The 21,803-nt window shown below is 43.1% G+C and overlaps 1 protein-coding gene across 1 annotated transcript; it reads left to right on the forward strand.

Annotated features, from left to right (window-relative positions):
* Positions 1-13,352: 13,352 nt before the first annotated feature.
* FGF6 (fibroblast growth factor 6) lies at positions 13,353-16,835 on the forward strand. Its single transcript, XM_009094127.3, has 3 exons — positions 13,353-13,692; positions 14,604-14,707; positions 16,659-16,835. Exons 1-3 carry the CDS (start codon positions 13,353-13,355, stop codon positions 16,833-16,835), a joined length of 621 nt encoding a protein of 206 aa, XP_009092375.1.
* The last annotated feature ends 4,968 nt before the right edge of the window (positions 16,836-21,803 follow it).

A 21,803-nucleotide genomic window follows, 5' to 3' on the forward strand; every position in this document is an offset into this window, starting at 1 on the left:
CCTGTTACAGCTCATTTTACATTGCTGGCCTTAAACTGAAATCAAACTCTGGTCCCAGAAAAGCAAGTGTTCTAACACTATTCTGTCTGGGAAAGGTGTGGTGGCAGAGCTATTCCTTTTTAGAAGTTGTAATGCTTATCTGTGTGTGAAAAAGATCTGTGTTACCTACTTATACTAGTTTTATATTTTCATTCAGTCAGTAAATCTACCAACAAGGAGCACCAACAGTTCTTAAGCAAACATCTTGCACATACTTCAAGACTCTTTGGTAATAAAAATTATGCCTTATATTTTTGCCAAAGCATGAAGACTCTATTTAGTAGCACTTGGGTGAAATTGCCGCTAATTTCTAGGAAAATAACTCAGCTTTTTGCCTTTTATTTTTGAAATATTTGTTTTCAGTCCTCAGCCGACTGCATCTAAACTTGTCATCAGAAGAACCAGTTGGTCTTTGATATTGAAATGAACCAACAAGCTCTGGTGATGAGGTTTTGGAAAGCCAAAATGGAAGGAATGGTATGGGAAAACTATTAATTCTGCTTGCTGAAGTGTGACCCTTGTAAAAGCTGAATAAGCCTGCCAAAGAGAATCTTTGTCTGGAGGATCTGTGACAGAGCATTTAATATTCCCATTTTTCATACCTGTTCTCAAAGAAGTGGTGCTAACAGCAAAAATTTTAGCTGTCTTTGAAGAAAAGCAGAATATAGAGATGGGCCAACCTAAGCTGTACCTTCTCTTTGGTCTGTGCCTGGCAGCTGTAGAATACAGGCTGCAGTTTATGGTGTAAAGCCACCTTAGAAATTCTGTTTCAGTCAAGAAAAGCTATTCAACATTAAGAGGAAAGTGACTTAATGGGCATGAGGTTTTCTATTTGTATATGCAGTGCAGATTCCTTGGAAGGGTGACAGTATTTAATGCCTTGAAAATGTTGTGTAAAATTATATGTGTGGCTTGAATCGAATAAAAAATTCTTGCCATGGGGAGAGGTGAGGAGTAAATGCCATTATTTAGCTTCTATTTTGCTCATGGTGACCACTGTAAACTGCAGGTGCCCTTTTCAGAGTCTGAACTGAGGTTATTGCGAGGAAAAAAAAATGCCAAGAGCCTGGATTTGTCAAGGATATCACTTAGTGCCCTTCGCCTCTTGTCACCGGCTGTGTGACCTGTCTGCTTCTGTGGGAACTGGTGACAAACAGGAGAAGAATGCAGGCAGTTAAACACATGTACAGACCTTGCCCTGGCCAGGTGCTTCTACCCTGCTGCAATGCCAGAAATGTCACTGTTAGAAGGTGGCCCTGCCCAGACAGGTGGGATTCGTACCTGAGGTCCTTTCTTCTGCAATAATTCACTCTGGATAGTGAAATCTTAATGATGAAAGAGTTGTTTTATAACTTTTCCTGTTGTACAAGAGGTGAATGAAGGTGATTATGCAGAGGGGATATAATGTGAGGGAGGAAATTATCATGGAATGGTTTGGGTTGAAAGGGGCTTTAAAGAACAAGCAGTTCCCTCTGAGAAGATTGAGATTGCACATTCTAACCCTGTTCTGGTATTTCTGTGAGCTTAAAAGTTGATCAGTTTATTGTATCTGTACCTCATTTTCCCCTCATTAGAGGAGAGTTTAATTTATACTTGTGTAGTATTTTGAGCATTAGTCTTTCATGCCTCATTTACTGGGGGTTTTTTGCCTGTGCTATACCCAAAAATACAGAGCTATCCCCTGGTATTCACACCAGGTCAGCTGAGTAAAGAGATGCCTGTCCTCTTCTTGAATCTTTGCCTCATGGAGCTCTCAGGACACACCATCAGTGCTGCATAAAAATAAATTTATTACTTCATACTATATACTGGATGTGATAGAAGTCAGTAGCAACCCCAGGACTGCTGTCCTATGGGACCACAGAATTAGAAGAATATGTTGTTACCATTATGTATAAGGACAAACAGTTTTATTTCATGTTGAATAAGTTGAAGAGCTTGATTTTATTATATAATAGCAATTAAACACTAAGGTGTAATCTTACCCCAACATTTAGAAGCAAGTTCTTTCGAAGATTACTCCTTGGAGGTTAGGCCAGATTCTGGGTAAAGAATGGTGGTTCATAGTTCTCTATTTCCTTTCTCACTTCTGTCAGAATAACCTGCAAAGGGAGAAAAACAACATTCACACTTTATAATAAAGCCTTCAAAAGAGAAAAGCCATGGAAATGAGTCAGCTTAGGATGTGAAGTCAGTATTGCAAGCTCTGCCAAGTGCAGCTTGGAGAAGATGAGACAGCTTAAGTAAGCACTTCCTCTGGGCATGCACTTTCCATATGACATATTTTTTTAATTGGGAAATGGACACTGGACTTCAGTTTGTGATGCTCAGTTCTGGTCTCATTGGCCAGTTTTTCTGCTTTCAGAACACACATAGAGCAGGATTTTCAACCAGCCCTATGAAGGGCTGAGAAAAGGTGGAGAAATGTTCTCTGCTGGAGTAATTATCAACACTCATAGGAAAAAATAGTGACCAAACAAAACAAGGTTATTGTGTCATGTTTTTACCACACAGAGAAATATGAAGTATCTAGTATCAAATATTCTATGTAATGTAGAAAACCTCTTAAAATCAGTGTTAAATCATGCAAGCACTCTGCATGGACCAGCACACAATGATGTGCTCTATCTCATTTCTTAGAGGAGCCATGGTGGGTACTGGCATCTTCTTCATGGCTGCTGCAGTTCACAACTTCTTCTAAATCTTCACTCTAGTCACTGAGAATGCAGCTAAAAATATCATGATAGAAAAGGCACCAACCTTGTGCAGTCTGTGGCCCACAGGATGTGATGTTAGTTTTGATTGACATCCTGTTTTATCTTTTGGCATTCACCTTCTGCTCTGTGTGTTGCTCATGTCAATTCAATGTCTATCAAGTTTGCTGAGTTACTCCAAAATTACAGAGATGTAACTGAGAGCAGAATTTGGCCTTGTGTGCCCTTCCCAGGGTGCTAAGTTTGAAGAGATACACACAGAGCAACACTGGCTAAATGGCGACTGAAGGGGAATATGAAAACCATCTGTACATATTTAAAGGATGCAAAGACTAAAGAGGAGGTGGGTTTGGACTGTATGTTCCAGTAAGAGTTTCAACTTAACTAACAGGGATAATACTAATAAAGGAAAATAGGGAAGATTTAGAGAAGCAATATGTCTGGAAACTTAGAAATCAGTCTCATGCTGTACACATACTACTCTGAGAATGGAGTGATAGCCACTGTGTCATTTCCAAGAAAACAGGAGGATACAGCGATGCTTTTGTAGTATAAAGTACTCTTAAGTTGCCTGGGAGATGGCAAGACAGGACTTCATGTCTGTCTCTCTGTCATGTCTGGTCAGCAGAAATAGACTGATTTCTCCCTCCTCTGCTCCCTCTTTAGGAAACATGTGGATGACGATCGGGGTCCAGACAAATGTGCTTCATCACCAGTTGGCTTAATAAGGTGATTGATTTCAAATCTGCAGAAAGGAGGATCCCATGGAGAAAAGCTCTACATTCCTACAAGAGGTACCTTCCATGAAAGACAAATGGAAGAAATGGGCGGAGAAATCCTTAAATTAAATCAGTTCAAGTTTAGATGAAGGGTAAAGAGAATCGTATGCTCCAAGGCACTATCAGCTCTTTCCTAATGGGCATTGGCTCACTCTTAGCAATGCCAAATATCATCAGAGCATCTTTGAGATCCAGTGGTTTCAGCAGGAGTTCAAGGCCCTTGGCCCCCAGGCAGGAACAGACCCTGTACATATCAATTTAGGAGTATCTTGAACTGAGGAGTTACCAGAGTTGAAGCTGGTTTGGTCGTCTCCCAAAAGTCTTATTTTAAGTTCCTTAAACTGAACCATAACAGCTCTTGCCTGGCATAAATTATAATCCTCCAAAATACTCTGTACTTTTTCATGCAAGTCGTTTATAGTGACTGTTTCAACTCTGTTCCAAGGAGCAGTTTTAAATCCCAGCAGAAATAGCCTGACCCCATAAACAGGGGCTGCTTCCTTCCGCCCCTCCTGGTGTGTGCAGCACCCAAGTTATCAGCCTGCTCCATGCCTATTCCCACAGCGGAAATCCTACCAGCACAGGCCAGCCAAGCCTTCCTTTCTGAGAAATGAATCTCTCTCCCCGCTCACCAATCAAAGATGGAAATTGCAGTGGGGCATTGGCAGGAGCTTGGTCCCAAGCTTGACCAGCACAAGAGGATGTGAGTGCTTCTGTTGAGTAGTTGTTTGGAAACCGCTGCCTGACCACCAGTTGTTATCTTGGATGTGCTTTTAGCCATTTTGGGCACTTCTCCCTGCCCATTGGAAGTGGTTCTTTCTTTCAAGCAGTCCATCAATTATGAGCAAGTCATGCAAACTGATGTTGCTACATGCAAAATGGCACACACCACATTTATATCTTACTTTTGCTTACAGTGGGAAATCTTATGCTGCAAGAAGACAGCAAAATTTTCTAGTTTTTCTTCTCCTGATGATTATTTTACAGCATGCAGGTATTTATGGATGAGGACAGTCAGCCCCTTTGCCTGGGTGTGAGACCCAGCAGGTGAGTCAGCACCGCCTGATCGCTTAGAAGTGATGTCCCCCAGGGGCCCGTAATGGGACCAAGTCATTTTTGATGTCTTCATCTATGACATAAACATTGGGATTGATTGCACACTCGGCAAGTTTGCAGATGGCACCAAGCTGAGGGTGCAGTGACTTACCTGAAGGACAGGCTGCCATCCAGAGGCGCCTGGACAAGCTCGAGCCGTGGCCCAGCTCTGGGGGTCCAGCACAGGAAGGACATGGAGCTGCTGGAGGCAGTGCCGAGGAGGGACACCAAGGTGATTGGAGGTTGCCCAGAGAAGCACAGGTTGCCCAGAGAGGTGGAGGATGCCCCATTTCTGGAAACAGTCAAGGTCAGGCTGAGCAGGGCTCTGAGCAACCTGATCTGTTGAAGTTCTCCCTGCTCATTGCAGGGGGGTTGGGCTATGTGGCCTTTAAAGGTCACTTCTAGCCCAAATGATTTTATGATTCCATGAAAAAGGCATCAAGAATTTGGAAGGGCAGGCTCTGTACAATACATGGTGCAGCCATGTCTTTTTTGTATTTTCTTCTTTTTACTGATGCTGTCAGGAGCAGCTCCTACGAGAAACATTGTACCCACTAATAACTGGCCTGCTGGATCACCTACTTCTGCCTAATCCATCTTCTTTTTTTATTGCGGAGTCATACAGAGCCAGACCTGCCAGACACTTAGAGAAACAAAGGATGGAAAACATAAAGCAGTCAAAGAGAAGTTAGGATGAGCCAAGCTGGAGTGGTGTCAGAGCCTTTAACTTCCTGCTTTTGTCAGGAAGACTTTAACATAAAGTACAGCAACCCAGGACCTATTAACGTGCACTTCTGTGGCCAGTCCTTAAACTGGCTCCTCAAGGTGGGGATTATTGTGTCATGAGCACCATTAATTTTCACAACATTATTTCCATGAGAGGTTATTACACATTAAATTACAACATTCCCATGCATCCAGGCTTCTTGTAACAGTAGGAGAAATGGTGGGCTGGAGAAGACAGCTGGGTTTGCACGTGGTCTATGTCAGTTTACTTAAGCAGAACCATTTTACTGCTGCTGGAGGAATGCAGCAAAAGGTCAGTGCTGAAACTCCACTAAAGTAAGCTGAGCACACATTCCATCTGCCAACATATGCTCACTCCTTGCTTGATCAAAAAGGAAATTTCAGAGCTCTGCTGCATGCTTGCCTTGACCCTGCTCCACACCGCCTGTCCAGTGGGCATCAGACAAACCATTCTTTAATCCTACATGGAATACACATTCTGCTGGAAGGATACTTGGAATAACTGCACAGCAGCAGCAACAGCATCATCCTAAACTGGGCCCTGCACAGGGAGAAGTGCCAGACAGCCTGGAGAGGGATGTCAGGAGAAGAGTTATATGAATGCAGGAAATATATGGGTTTATTTCCTAGTCCTGTGCACCCATCACAACCTGACCCTGTCCAAATGAGACTCATCTTTGCAGGGGAAAAATAAACTCAACATTGTCATTCAGCTCTTGCATTTTCTTTGCCTGTCTTCTTCAGATATTTCATCTTCTGGATTCTGCCTGATCTGGTCAGTGTCAGAGGAGGAATTCTTTACTAACAACATGCACAAGGAGCTGCACCAACTTTACTGGGCTGTTAAAAATTGCAGAAGTGAAGCTCTTGCAGCTACAAGAGCTTTTGGCTGATTTAGAACACGCCCTCATAACATCACTTGATAAAAATAAGACTTGGGCTTTTTAATAGAACAAATTACTTAGGCTTTATATTTAACCATAGTCACTGTTAAAGCTATAACTGGTTTTCAGAATATTTTAGGAATCTGATCTTGATCTTCCATATGTTGAAAACCATCACAACAAATACCTTACACTGTGGTTCCTGATGAAGAAATGACAAGGTGGCTGCAGCCTTAAACATAGAAAGTTTCCTTTGGACTCACATTTGCTACTGTTTAGAGTGACTACTGGAAATTATCATTTCAAGGCAAAGAAGGAGGCAGCCTTGAACCAGAGAAACTCACAAACATGCATGATTTTTGTAGAGAGGGTACTGATGTCTTAGTTACTTGCAGCCAGCTCTTCAACAGATCCCAGACTCCAGTGGGAAAAATGGCACTTGATGCACTGAAAGCAGAGGATATTTTGACACTGAGAGATGGGCTCCCTTCTGAAAACAGGACTTACAGACTTTAAAAATAATATTGAATGACCACTGTGATCAACCAGATTAGAACTGCATTTACTCATCTCACATTGTCTTTAGGCTGTGCCTTGGGGATTCAAGTCCATTTAAGTGTATTGTATAGTCCTGGATTGTGATGAAAACATCTAAAATCACACACAGAAAAACATGAATGTAAAAAGATGAGGCTAAAGAATGAGGTCTTTGCTGGCAGAAACCAAATTAATTTTTTTAATATTGTATTTTACTATGTGTGATGACCATATAGAACCAAATCACTATGAACAATAATTTGGAGAGTGGAAAAAACATCCTGCATGAATGTGGCAGGCATTGGAGGAAGAATCCATCTGTACTCCCAGATAAGTTTATTTTCCCTAACCTGCAAGTCTGCAGTTGGCAACAATAAATTGTAGGAAAAGAATATATAATGAGGGTAGGGCTGGCATCCAGCTGGCCCCTGAAAAGCTGGAACAATGAATTGACAGGATTCTTGTGCAGCCTGGCATTAAGAAATGCAGAGCCTAGACCCTGGGAATACATCATTCCTGGCAATAGTCCAGGCTGGGCACTGATTGGGGAGCAGTTTTGCTTTGAGAAGAGGCTGGGGATCATGGTGCAGAGAGCTGAACCCAAAATCATAGTTGTGGTGAGGCAGGACAGCCACAGATTGGGCTGTATTAGCCCAAAGGTGGGCAGGAGGCCAAGGGGTGAAGGAAGGGATTACTTCCCATCACTGGCACATGTGGTGTGCTATGGTCAGTTTAGGGCATCCTAGCACAGGAGAGTCAACAGATTGGAGGAAGTCCAGTAGACAGCCCCAAGGATGCACAGGGAGTGTGTTGAAGGTGCTCAAAGGAGAGGCTGAATGTGTTCTCAGCAGCTTCTGAAGGATCAAGAGGCTGTTAAGCTGTTTGGAGCATTTTTGACCAATGGGAAAAAAGCTTCTGTTTGCCTTGGAAAGATGCCTTCTGTATAAGGTTCTGCCTGTCAGAACAGGGACACAATTCTGTCATCCTTCTGTGGAGAATTCAGAACTTTGTGCCATAAACACATCCCTTCTTCAAGCACAGAAGATACCTAACAGCTCTCAGCAGGAACTGTGCAGGTAGAATGAGCAGAGTGCAGTGGGAATGGGAACAGGGTGGCAGAAGAGGAAAGGAGGAGATGTCAAAACCAGGATCCTTTCTGTGGAAATTAAACTATGAATCACAACTGCTTGAATGATGAATTACAAGCTTTAGACCTTCAGGTGCTGCCGGTCATGCAGGGAAAAAAAAACCCCAAACACTTGAAAAACCCAGGAAAAAATTCAGATGACTACACAAATTATTTCAGAATTCTCCTTAGAAATATTAGAGAGGATCCAGACCAATGGATGAAGGATTGGCATGCAAGAGAAAGTCCTCAACTGAGCTAATGGTGCACAACACAAGGAAGACACAATAACCTGGCAAATGACAGAAATTGCCTTTGACCTTCTATGGTCATTACATAATTTAATCTGAATAGTTCTATGGTCAGGAGAATCACACAGAGGTCAGCTGGGCCACTGGACAGAATCTCATCACCAACAACAATAAAAACAAGGGGGTTTTTTGCTTTCCTACTCAAAATGTTGCTTAAATGTGGCATTTAGCATCCCTGTTCCTGCAGTGTCCCTGTTCCTGCTGTAATGAGCAAACTGTGCACGAAACAAACAAAATTAAACATGGCCCTTGTCATTCATCTCTTTTAATAAATAACTCCAGGCAGATCCCTGTGGGGGTGGTGGCTGTCACTTCTGTTTTCTTCAGCTCAGCCTTTTACCCTTGGACTGCCTGTCCTTGTGGAGTGGGAACAGCTGAGGAGGTGATGAGGAGAAGCAGTGTGGGCTGGTGGGCACAGTACCAGGTGGGAAGCCACAGGTCCGCTGTGGAGTCACCACTCTCTTTTCTCACAGTCATTCCCATTTCTGTGGGACATGGAGAGGGAGACCTGGCCAGCTCAGGAGAACACAGATGGGCATATCTGACTGTCTCTGTGCTTGACACACCTTCTGCAGAGAATGAGATCAGCGTGAATAACCAGTAAACCAAAATCTTTTTCCAAGCAAGGTAGCATCCACCTAGTCCTAAATGCTCCAGAGTTTCTTGTGGGAGTAGATCCTTTTTCCCACTTTCCTCCAAAAAGAAAATAGCAGGAAGCTTTTTTGTGATTTGAGCTTGCCTGTAAGAAATTGGCATGTGAAATTTCAGTGAGAGATTTCTCTGTAGAGAAATGGGAAGATAATTATTTGAGATGACTCTAAGCTGTTAAATTTACACACTCTCCTGCCCAGGTGTGTCTGAGTGGCCTAACCAGGATCTCTGTGTGTGTGAGACAAAGTGGAGGTTCCCTGTTAATATCTTGGCTTCCTTATGACTGGTGATGACAAACCATATTTGAGCAGGTCTTGTACATGCTTTAGTAATCAGCAGCTGCAAATCAGGGGATAATTTTGAGTCAGAAGTTTGTTTGCTTCAGCCTCTCAGAGCTCATCAGCTGCCAAGCCTCTTAGGCAAGGTTGCTGTCTGTTGTCCTGTTTATTCACTTTGGGGATCAGTGTGACAACAAATCTGCCTCCCTGTTGGGTAGTGGGAAGAGAAATAACAAATACAGTGTGCTACAATCCTTTCTGTCATCCTCTGCTACCAGAGCTCAGCTCTTCTGCTGATTAATCATCTATTTTGTGGTCCTACCCAAATTAGCCTTGAAGCCAACAACATCAGTGTTCCCTGATGTTGCTGGCATCAAGGGAACAGCACCCTTTTCAGTGTTACCAGTTCTGCAGTTTGGTGGAGTCCTTGGGTGTCAATACAGCTCTGCAACCCTTGCTCTGTTATTTTTTTATGCTGCTTTCAGACTGTGATTAATATTTAATTCATAACAGTCCTGCTATATGTGTTACAAATCTCTCCAGGCTTGTCAGCAAACCCTATTAACCTATTAATCTAAAGATGATCAGATGGGGCTCCATGGTCATACTTGGGCTTACAGAATTTTATGCAACTTGTCCAGAGTCTGCAATACCTGCCCTCCCACAACAGGCAGATTTATCACCTGGAAATCTCCCTTCTCCACTGTCCACCATCAGCTTGGGTCTTCACAGGCAATGTGAACAATTTTAGTCCATCCTTCTGTGTTTGAATGAGGGATTGCTCTTTCCAGGCCCTAAAATAGGGAGAGAATTTTAACAGATTTGAAAATGGAACTTAGGACCCTAAGTCATACCACATTTTTTGAAAGACGTGCTCTGCATCCATATCATATTACTGCTCAGCTGCAGGACTTTTCTTAGGCTATCTGAAAATGGATCTGAACTGCTGTGCTCCAAAGAGAGTTTATTTTAATGTTGTGCTGAAATACTGACAATGAAAACTTGTTGCTTTAGTTAGACAGTGAGCACTGTCACCCCAGGTCTTAAGAGTTCAAGTAAGCAGAGTCTGATTGCTAAAGTAAATTTTTACTGTTTTGGAGTTCACAGGGTTTATTTTACTGCAAATGCTAGTGGTGTCTCCCTTCCAAATTTCACTGGGAACATGAAGCCAGGACAACAAGCTACTGAAAATCAGAAGGTTACAGTGTGTTTTCTGGAAACAGTCACTTCATGGGCCAAGAGGACGAGTTTAAGCAGAATGAGACATCTTTTAGAGCAAACAAGGCTTGCCTAATTGAATCAGAAGCTCAAGAATTTACATGGCAGCTCAAATGCTAATACACAGAAACTCAGCAACCTGCTGGCCACAGATCCAGCTGGAGAACGGTTCAAGACTCATTTCAGCTCTGATGCAGAATTGCTGAGCAGTACAAGACTGCAGAATGCACTTCATCTCCAAGCTGTACGCACTTGCTCTGCGGCCAGACATCAGGACTCCTGGTCTTAAGAGGACCAGGTGTTCCAGTGAAATCACAATTTTTAGCTATTTGGTTTGGTTTACAGATCAGGCAAGAAAAGTCCAGAATTTTTGCAAGCAAGCAATCTGTGTGCCCTTTCCATACAGAATGCTGTCAGATGGACTTCCTCATCAGGAAACTGTTGGAGCAAGGCTGTCTCCTGGGTCACCACAGTCCTCAGCAGTCCTTTTCCAGCTGGACTGACTAAAAGACAAACCAACCTATCCCACAGACTTGTTAGAAATTATCTTTGTTTGTTTTGTGTCTGACCATTTGGTTTTACTTCTAGGATCAAGGGTACTGGGATGAGACATGGTGCAAAGTGTTCCTACACTACAAAGTGTTCCTTTAACTTGGGCCATCAGGACTGTGGATTCCCCATCACTGTGGGGAATCCACAGTGGCAGATGTACCAGCAAAAGTTAGAGGAGCTCAAGGATGGAAATCCAGCCCTGCATCCATTACATTGAAAAGTTCTATAGGGGGAAAGATAAACAGGAAAGAAAATATTGTATGTTTTTACAGACAGTGATGACTCTGAGAACAGGCAGTGTTGCCAGGAGTCACATGCATTGGGAATGGGCAGGTTTCAGACTGCAGTATAAGAAAAACTGGGAAAACAGTACTCCATGCTTGTAACAGGGACCATGGGCTTTGTTTACCAGTGATGCTGGCCTCTCATGAAGACTGCAGCTATGATAAGAGGGAGTAAAATACTAAATTATTTTAGTATTTCAGGTGTAAATTATTCCTTCCTAAAAATTATATATGTGCTTTACATAGATGAAAAAATCATCAGATAAAGTAGAAAGCAGGAGAGAAAAGGATCTGAGGATTTTCTTTGTCAACAAAAAATATCCTTCCTTTGGCCACCACCCCAAGCCTGCCAGAGTTCAGCGAGTGTTTGGACAAGGTTCTCAGGCACAGGGTGGGATTGCTGGGGTGTCCTGTGCACTGCCAGGCGTTGGACTTGCATGATCCTAGTGGGTCCATTCTAGCTCAGGTTGGATCACTTGCATGATCCTAGTGGGTCCATTCTAGCTCTGTGATAGTCAAGTTCAGCTTCAGCAAAGGCACAGAGACCTTGAAATGTCACCTGAAACAAGCCAGGGCCTAGCCCTGTGGTTCCCAATTTTTTTCTAGCTGAGCTTGTCTCCTGAGAGCAATCAGTATTCACATACAGCACTGACTCTGACTGATCTCCTGCCTCAAGGCTGCCAGGGGCTCCCGTTCACCTCACGGGGCTCACGCTGGGGAGTCTACAGTGTCCCAGGCCTTGTATTGCACCTCTGCTGCCTAATGTGAAACTCTGTCACACTGGGTGTGCTCAGATTAATTATGCTTCCAGGTAGTCCCCTCATTAGCAGGCTTCTCAAGTAACACAGAAGATGCAAGGCCTGTGCTATGAGAAGCTGACAGACATATTGACAAAAGTATTTGTATAAATCTCAGCCGTTTTCCTCTATCTTATGTCTTGATGAGTTCTGTGAAACTAATTGAGATAAAAGTCTAATCTGTCCAACCCCAAAGGAGCTGAAATAGCTTCAGTGGAAAATGAGGGGAGACAATTAAGACAGTCTGAGCAGGGGAGGCAAATTAAGATGGTCATAATTTATAAAAATAGTGAATATTTGGGCTTGAGGGAAGGAGACAGTGAAGCACTGGGAAACTGTGGCCATCTCACTTTTTCCTCATCTTTTACACATCCCCTAAGTCCTTGTCTTGCTCCTACAAACACTACTGCCCCCCTGCAGGAGGCACACGCCCTCCCCAGGTAAATGTGATCATCTGGAACTCACCTCAGTGAAAAACAGGAAGACCTAATGTTCCCATCTACGTGTCTCTGCAAGATTAATGCTCCAGCCTGTGTGCCCTGCTCAGCAGAATTCCCACTGGGATAAAACCTGCAGGAGCTGGGGCTTCTGTCCCTGCTGCTGCATGGCTTACCTCTCCTTTAGCCAGCCAGGAGCACTCCCTGCAGAGGTACAGACAGAGGTTAGTACGCAGGTCGCTCAGTAAGAAGTGCCTTGGCTTTGCAGGGTGTGCACAAAAAGAGCTGTGGCCACCTCAAGCCGATTGTCCCCAAGTATCGAGGTGCCCTGACAAGCACCCGCCGATCGTGCCACCAAGGAAGTGGCTGCAAATCTCTCATTGCTCACTGATGAGGTTCAGAACTGTTTTTACACCTTCTTCTCTAAATAAGGAAGCTGCCTGTGAGGCCTCTGATTCCCCGACCAATTTGACTCCTTTGCTTCCCACAGCCAATGAAATCCCACTCCTGCCTCCAGTCTTGGCTGACAGCACTCCAACCTCAGCAGGCAGGGAGGACGCAGGTTTGTGTTACAGCCCTGGCAGCCTCACCTTGGGCAGGCTGTTGATGTCAGAGTGATGATGTGGGCAGGGACAGCCCCTGCACTATAAAGATGGCTCAATCAAATATAACGGAGGCTGCCCGGCGGGAAGCAGGATCTACAAACCATGGTCCCCACCAGTTGGAGTCCTGCTGGCCTGTCTCTGCTCCCAACCCAACTGCTATCAGGCTTTAGTTTCAGGTCAGCAAGCTCTATTTGCTTTCCAAAAATAAGCCTCTGCCACCATGCTGAAGGGAGAAAAACAAGAAGGGCGGTATTTTTAGGGCCATTAATTCTGACCACGTGCCCAGGAGGTGAACGGGATGGCGACGGCACAAAGACTTCTCATCACTATGTCCTGCGACGCCAGCGCTCACCGGACGCTGCCTGCCCTCCTTCTCCTGGGTCTGCTAGCCGGGATTGCTGCCACACACCCAGTTGTAAGCAGAACTAATGGCACATTGCTGGAGAGAGGATGGCAATCTCTGCTGTCCAGGTCCATGGCTGGGATGTCAGGGGAGAAGGCAGATGTGAACTGGGAGAGTGACTATTTGCTAGGAATCAAGAGGCAGCGGAGGCTTTACTGCAACGTGGGCATCGGGTTTCACCTTCAAATCCTCCCAGACGGAAGGATAAGCGGAGTTCACAATGAAAACCAATACAGTGAGTTGCATCCAGAAATGAAATAGAATAGATGTCACTTAATTGCTGTGAACTCTAGTAATTACCCTTCACAGAGTGCAAATGTTGTGACTTGATATTATTAACATGTGCTACATCTGTTGCCTTTTAAAGTCTCTGGGATCAATAAACATGAGAACCCTCAGGGCTGAAACGTGGCACAGAAAATGCTTACTTGAATTTAGATAGAATTTATTTTTACCTGCTTTGCTGCACAGAGGAGAAATGACAAACCAGGTCGAAAACTATCTGCTGCATTTTCTTGCTCCTCAGCTTCTCATTTGCCTTTTGAATCAGGAGGTTTTTGCTGAGTCCAGAGTGGCAAAGCATGATTCTTGAATCCCAGCTGACCAGTATTTTTGGGACACTCAGTGTGTCCCATGGAAGGGGTTTGCTGGTCCTGGTTTGTTCATTCTTGTGGGTGCTGTTCTGTTGCCCTAAGAGTAAGGAAAGCATCAGTCATGTGGATTTGAGTTTCCTGTAGAGGGCAGTTGCTAAAATCTTTTGCAGCAATGTCATGTGGGACTTCAAAATGCAAGCCACACTTCTTTAAGGCTCAGTAAAAAACCTTCTGTAAGTATAGCATATTACATAAAAATTATTTTCCTGTTGAAAAGGTCCAGAGTTTGGCAGATCAAAAGAGTTTGATAGAGCAAAAGGCTTATACAGAATGTGACTACAATTCTAGAATACTTATTTTCAAAGCCTGTGACATACAGAAAGTCCAAGATCTTCTCTGTGTATATTTATTTTGCTACATTAGGGAGTTAATTCTTACAAAGAATATATTACAAGTTTGTTATGGTTAAAAAAAAAAAAAAAAGATATCTGAATTGTATTCCATTAGCTCTAGATTCTGTGATAACACTCCTATTAAACTTCATGTTTTTCAGGTCTCTTTGAAATATCCACTGTAGAAAGAGGTGTTGTAAGTCTGCTTGGTGTGAAAAGTGCTCTCTTCATTGCAATGAACAGCAAAGGCAGGTTGTATGGGACGGTAAGTACAAGTAGTTTTTCACAGTTTATACAAAAAGGTTTTAAAGTGGTTTGGTTTGCTTTGTTTGTTTGGGGTTAGTTTGTTTTGGGTTTGTTTGTTTCAGTCTTTTCCTTATGGAAATCTCTGATTACAAGCAGAGAAAATAGCCCTCTTGCTACAGGGAGCCTGCCCAGCCTGCTGTCATCAGTGCTATTTAATGCAACAAGCAGCATGGCTGTTACAGGGCTGGGATTTTAAAGCTTTCCTGTAAGACTGAACAGGGGACACCTTAGGAAAATGAACCTATTCTGCAAATAGAACAGATTAATTAGATGGCTTCTTCTAAGGTCATAGGGCTGCAAACACATTGTAGCAAAGCTGAGCTCCATTGATTCCATCCTGCATTGCATTGTGTGTAGGAGAGGCACAATAATAGCTATTTAATGACCACATGCTCCTTCCTACCAAAAACAACCACACTATCAAGAATAAATAGGAAGTCTACCCTACAAGGTCAACATGTGTGGCTGGGGCTATTTTAATGATCAGTTCTGTAAGATCAGTTGCAAAGGGTGAGAAAATAATAACTATTAGCAGTGGTATGCAGATCGTACTGAAACACCATCATCTCATCGAGATGATTTGCTATCTAAATGCAGTTTAACCTTTGAGATGTGAGCAACACATCTCCAGGGTCAATATCCAGCAGGAAAAGTGCTTGTGAGGAGGTGCATTTGAAAGAGGCTGGCCCTGGGCAATAGGCAAAATCAGCCCATCTCAAAGTAATGAATGGCACTGGTTGTCTTTTGTCAAGGAACAACAGAGTCCTTTCCATTGGAACAGCTGTAATTTCGACAAAGCATTGCAGTGGTTTAAAATAATGCCAAATGTAGTGAGGGACCTGTGGCATTACTAACCTGATTCCTTCTCACACTCATAATGACAGACACTTTAAGGTCCCATTTCAGGAATATTCTTTCAATATAAGTGATCACAAGCACCTAAAAAGTGCCACAAGTCCAACTGCTTTACTTCGCTGGGTCTTTCTAAAGAAGCACAGGGTCTGGCTTCAGAAATCCCTTTTGATTTTTTTTCCCATACAGTTTTCTTTATTTTCAAAGACACTTTCAAAAACTGTAAGAGATGTGCATTTTCCCTGCACAGCACAACGCCTTAAGTTAGACTCTTACAGGCTTTGGATGGTGTTATCACAGAGATGACCAAATAGAACTGCATTGGTGGAATCTCTTGGGCCAGACATTTGAAGTCAGAGAATTACTCTGCTTTCTCTTTTATTTTCCTCTGCATTTGTCTCCTGCTTGTCCTTGTCTCCTGTACCTCCTCTCCCAGATATCTCCCCCTCCTTAGATTTTCTTGTTTTGACATGGAGGATATTAAAACTGTTTTCCCAGATTAGAACCAGCTGCATAGTTAAATTTTAGTAATAAATTAGTTAAATTTTAGTAATAAATATTACTAATGGTTTAAGAAAGAAATTATTTCTTGCTAATCAAATCTCTTATTAAAGCAAGCAGTTGTCCCTGGACACTGCTGTTTGGAAAAGCTCTGAAGGTTTCAACAGCCAGCATGTAATTATTTTTATAAATGATGGAACTTCTGGCAGAGGGGAGGTCTTAAATAAAGCTGTTGTTTGGGCGAGAGGGTGTGAAGCTGACAGAAATTATTACTTGCAAATAAAATTAAGAAATCCACGATTTATAATCAACTAACTTGATCTGCCACAGGAAATACATAGTCCATTATCTGGACAGGTGGCATCTGAGTTCATCTGACACCAAATTAGCACCGAGGAGGGAGATTTATTGTTGGCCGCAGTGGCTGCGGCACCACCTGTCGCACGCTGCAACGAGCCCTGGTGTAAAAACGCGAGGAAGAAAAATGACCTGGGCCTTGGTGGAAAATTGATTGTACCTGATTTGTATCCCTACCCCCTCCCCTTGCTGTTCCTTAGGCTGTTTTCCAAGATGAGTGCAAGTTCAAGGAAACATTGCTGCCCAATAACTACAATGCATATGAATCCAAGGTTCACTGCGGTGCTTATATAGCCCTGAGCAAACACGGCAGGGTGAAGAGAGGGAACAAGGTTTCTCCTGCCATGACAGTGACCCACTTCTTACCAAGAATATGAGCACCAGCAAAACAGAAGATTAAATCCCAGGACAAACTGTTTCATTTTGCACATGGGGAATAACCTCCCAGGTAAAGTATTTATACTGGTCATTGCAAAAAAAAAAAAAAAAAAAAAAAAAAGGTATCTCTATATGTATGTGTATATTTGGATAAAAATATTTGTACTAGATTAATCAAATAGCATATGTACTACAATGCTGCTTCTCTTCTACTCTGTACAAATTTTACATGGCTGTGTGCCTCCTTTGGTGCTGTACAGAGAAAAAGCTGGAGTGCAAAGGAAGTTTTTGGAAGACATGGAATGGCTGTGGGCAACCATCTAATCAATCATAGGTGATTTACTAAATATTATTTACCTCAGATAATAACCTCTTGTAGTGAACTGTTTACATATCATGGGCCAAATCACCAGATGATTTTGCTTCATCAGAGCTTCAGGCAGTTTACTCCATCTGAATATCTGCCTACACCTGCCTCTACAGACTGTGTCCTGTCCTGTAAAGTTCTCAACCTGTTCTGATCACTAAGGTGCCAATTCTTCAACTGTTTCTACACAAGCAAACTGTCTGTTCCCAGAGTTCCTCTGCCTCTGAAGGGATTCTCCAGGGTCTCCTCACATGGACTGGTTGGCAAAATGAAGACCTACAATCAATTTCCCGTGGGAAGGGCCACAGGATAAATCACAGATGGGTCCCAAATGCAAAACTGATTTGGAGCTGAGGATTCCGAATGGCATTTTGTGAGCTTTGTTTAGACTTACCTCCAATATAAATGTGTACATCTTTAATATTAATATTTGTATATATATATAGACATGGGATGGATGAGTGTGCATCTATGTAAGTACATACTTTTAATGAATCAGTCATGCCAGTCTCCAGATGCCCATTTGCCTTTATATAAAAGAAAAGAAATATTTAAAGGCACTGAATCTCATTTAGCCTGAATGTTGTTGATCTCTAAGAACTAGCACTGGTGTGTGAGATACATTTTATAAAAAAGATAAGACATTCATGGAAGCTTCCAGCAAAGGGTTACTTTAGAAATCTCTGTTGAATTTTCACTGTCTTAGGTATATTTGGTTCTTCTCTATCATACCTCCCTGAGGTATGAAGGACAGAGAAAGGAGGCTACACAAGCATACCTTCCCATGTTGGGACAGAGGAATTTGTGCCATAATTCCGATTTCTGTCACTTGCAAAGCATCGGTTTCAAAGAGAACATAGCAAGCTGTATGAAACACTCTTCAAAGCTCTCCTAGAAGCTGTACAAATGACACATAACCTTGCCTTGCTATTTTGACAACCCTTTTGCAGATCACCAATGAAGCTGCATTCTCTGTGCCTTTGAAAGAGTATTTTAAGAGGCCCTAAGTCAATAGTCACTATAAATGTCAGTTACCAGAAGCCTTGGGATTCCTGCATTGGTGGCGTGCTCCTAAATTTGAAACTAGATTCAATGTAATGTCAGAGCATGAGCATTTTCAGCATAGATGGACCATGCTGCTGCAGAAGTGAATATCTGAGTGCAAGATTATCTCCCACGTCCAGCCAAAAATGGTGTTATGTCCAGCCTTGACATGCCATTCTATTTGCAGGGGCTGTCTATTCGTGATGAATTTGAGCCTTCTGACATGCATGAGAGACACTGTCAGGGCCAGATCCTCAGCTGGAGTAAATCAGCCCAGGAAAACTATCAGTTTATAACTGCAGAAGATTTGGCCCAAAGCACATACCCACAAGGATGTACCCACTGCCACCATTCCCAAGAAACTGTCAAGGCAATTGTTTTGTGAACAAGATACAGTTTTCCAGCGCCTCTAGTGTGACTTATACTTGGATTTATCTGGTTCAAATGTAAGTGATGATCACAGTGTAAATGAAGAGAAAAAAAAGAATGGAATGCTGCTCACAGTACAGGAATGGGATACTTTGGAGGATGCGTTGGAAGGAAGGGAGTTGAAAGGAATTGCTCTTCATTTTCTGGTCTTGCAGTATTTCAGAAAGAAGCCAAGATGACACACTTTGTTCACCCACAACGTGTGCAGCAGTTTGCTTTGGAAAAATGTGCATTTGAAGTGAAAAATTGGGATGTTTTGAGTGGGGAGAGAGTGGGTCAAAGAAAAGTTTGAGGGTATCAGACAGTACATAGGCCTGATACCCTGATTTCAGCACAGCTCTCTGTCCCTAGAGGTACAGAGAGCTGTGCTGAAAAACATTAGCTGGCAACCTGTATCCTGGTGTTATATTCCTAATTGTCTTTGAAATGAAGTTTGAAGAAGTATGGAAGAGTCCTGGGATGTAGAAGGAAACAGAGTTCAAATGCTGGCACACAAATTTGTTTCTGATCACAGCTTAATCCAGCATCCTTATAACAGGATCCCTCTTAAACCAGGGCAGCCTAGAGAAAGTGATTGTTGCCAGGACTGGTAAGCATTGGGACAACTGGCACAAAAGGAGGGAATCAGACTCACTGGCTCCATTTTGCACACACTGGTCAAGCGAGGACCACCCATAGACCAGGTCACAAGAAGTCAGGACAAGAGAGAAACGGCCTCAAGCTGTGCCAGGTGAAGTTCAGGTTGGACCTGAATCAGGAAGAATTTCTTCACTGAAGAGGTGGTCAGGCATTGGAACAGGCTGCCCAGAGAGGTGGTGGAGTCACCATCCCTGGAAGTGTTCAGGAAATGACTGGATGTGGCTCTGGTCTGGTTGACAAGGTGGGGATTTGTAAAAGGTTGGACTTGATGATCTTGGAGGTGTTTTCCAACCTCAGTCATTCTGTGATTCTATAAATCTGTTTGGTCACAGCCTGCTAGGCTGAGACTGTTCTTAGGAACTGCAGACCCTTTTGGATGCAGTTTGGGTGGACATTTGGAGAGCCCCATCAGTCACTCTGCTGAGTTACTCTTTACACACTGTTTTTTATCTCATTACACCTCAATGCCAGCCAGATAAACACGGAAATCACAGCTGAAATCAAAGAAGGGTATGTGACTATAGAAAGAAAACTCATGAAACTAAAGGAATTTCCCAAATCAGGGCTAAATTAGGAACTTCAAAGCATATCTCAAGTGTGCATTAACAGGGGTCATGCCATGGGCTGAGCTTTGAAAGCTTTGCTGTGAATGCTCCACACCAGCCTAGCATGCCCACATTTTGTACATGGGATTCTCCTGTGGTGTTAATGCCTATTTTTATAGTTTCTCCTTCCTCAGGAAAACCCCATAATTTTCTAAGACTTAATTCACCCCGTTAGAAAGCAGATTTGGCTGGAACTGAATCATGTTCTTAAATAATTTTTTTTTCCCAGACATGCAGAGACACAGACACACACACAGTGGAAAAGCAGAGTAATATTTGTATACCTCACTATTTCAATTCCAAGATTTTATTTTGCACAGTAAAATGGTGCCAAAGTTCTCAGATTACTTTTTTTCACTAAAATATACCTCATGTTCTGACTCAATATGGACTCACAACTGAGACTGTAAATTTGCAAGAAACATAAAACTGTCCAATCAATTGTTTGTGAAATTGCTTCTATTTTTATATGTATGTGCTGTGCACAATAGTTTAATGTATTCATAAAATAAAATTTTATACATTTTTGGTAGTGTTTTGACTCTAAATCCCTCTTAACATTTGGTTTTTTCCTTGATTCAGAAACACTGTGTTAACTCTTCCTCCAAACCTAGTTTTTATTCACCTCTAGAACCAGAGTATGCATCACTACACTTCAAATTTTTGTAGACCTTTGTGTAATTCAGATTTCTTGCCTGGGAAGTGTCCAGGTGTCCTGGGAGGCATGGGCACTTCCCATGCTCCCTTCCCACTCTGTACTCTTAGCTTGGGGCATGAAAAATCTCCTAGGAATTTTGAGGACATGACATGGTGGATAAGCCTCATACCCCTATGAAGAATAGGAAACATTTTGCTAAGTTTTGCCTCATTTTCTGCATCCTCACAGGTAATTTGAAACTTAATAATATCTCTGTTTCCATGGAGACATTTAAAAGGGAAAGGACTGTTGGAAGGCTTGAATCCAACCTCCGAGATGAGTGCAGGACCAACTTCAAAGCTAGGGGAAGATGTATGAGGAAGAATCCCATCTACTCATCTCCTGCAACAGCCCCTACAACAGCTCCATGATTCATTAAGCTCTGGTTGAAACTCTGGATAGCAACTCAAAGGGAATCAAAGAGATCTGCTGGGGGTCACCAGAGCAGCCCATGTTTTGCTTAGAGTCTAAGAGGGGTTGGCATCTTCTTTAGGGTCTTGACACAAGACACATTATTCCTGTGCATTGACAGAAAGCATCCCTCCCGCTGGAGCTAACTCTTACCAACACAAATAGCTGCAGAAATCATCTGAATGATTCAGTACTATGAAGGGAAAGGGGAAAAAAATAAAAGAAAAAAGAAGGCTTTCTGATAATTCACACATACAGGATAAGCTCAGCTGCAGGCACACAAAGCTCAGGTCCATGAACTGTGTGTCTTCAGCCAAGACCACATTCAGAGTAAGGGCCAGCACCAGTGCCAGTCCTGGGATCCAGAACCCTCCTCCCCTGTGCTGGGCTGAGCCCCCAGTGTGGGCAGCAGGGCAGGGGGATTCTGCCCCTCTGCCCCAACCTGCTGAGCCTCCCTGCAGGGCTGCATCCAGCCCTGGGCCCAGCACAGGAAGGACAGGGAGCTGCTGGAGCCAGGCCAGAGCAGGGACACCAAGGGGATCAGAGGGATGGAGCAGCTCTGCTGGGAGGAAAGGCTGAGGGAATTGGGATTGTTCAGCCTGGAAAGGAGAAGGCTTTGGGGTGACCTCATTGTGCCCTTCCAGTACCTGCAGGGAGCCCACAGGAAAGATGGAGAGAGACTCTTGACAAGGGCCTGGAGTGACAGGACAGGGGGCAATGGCTTCACACTGGCAGAGGGGAGGTTTTAGATTGGATATAAGGAAGAAATTGTTCC

Source organism: Serinus canaria, chromosome 1A, assembly GCF_022539315.1.
Source record: "Serinus canaria isolate serCan28SL12 chromosome 1A, serCan2020, whole genome shotgun sequence".
NCBI lineage: Eukaryota > Metazoa > Chordata > Aves > Passeriformes > Fringillidae > Serinus > Serinus canaria.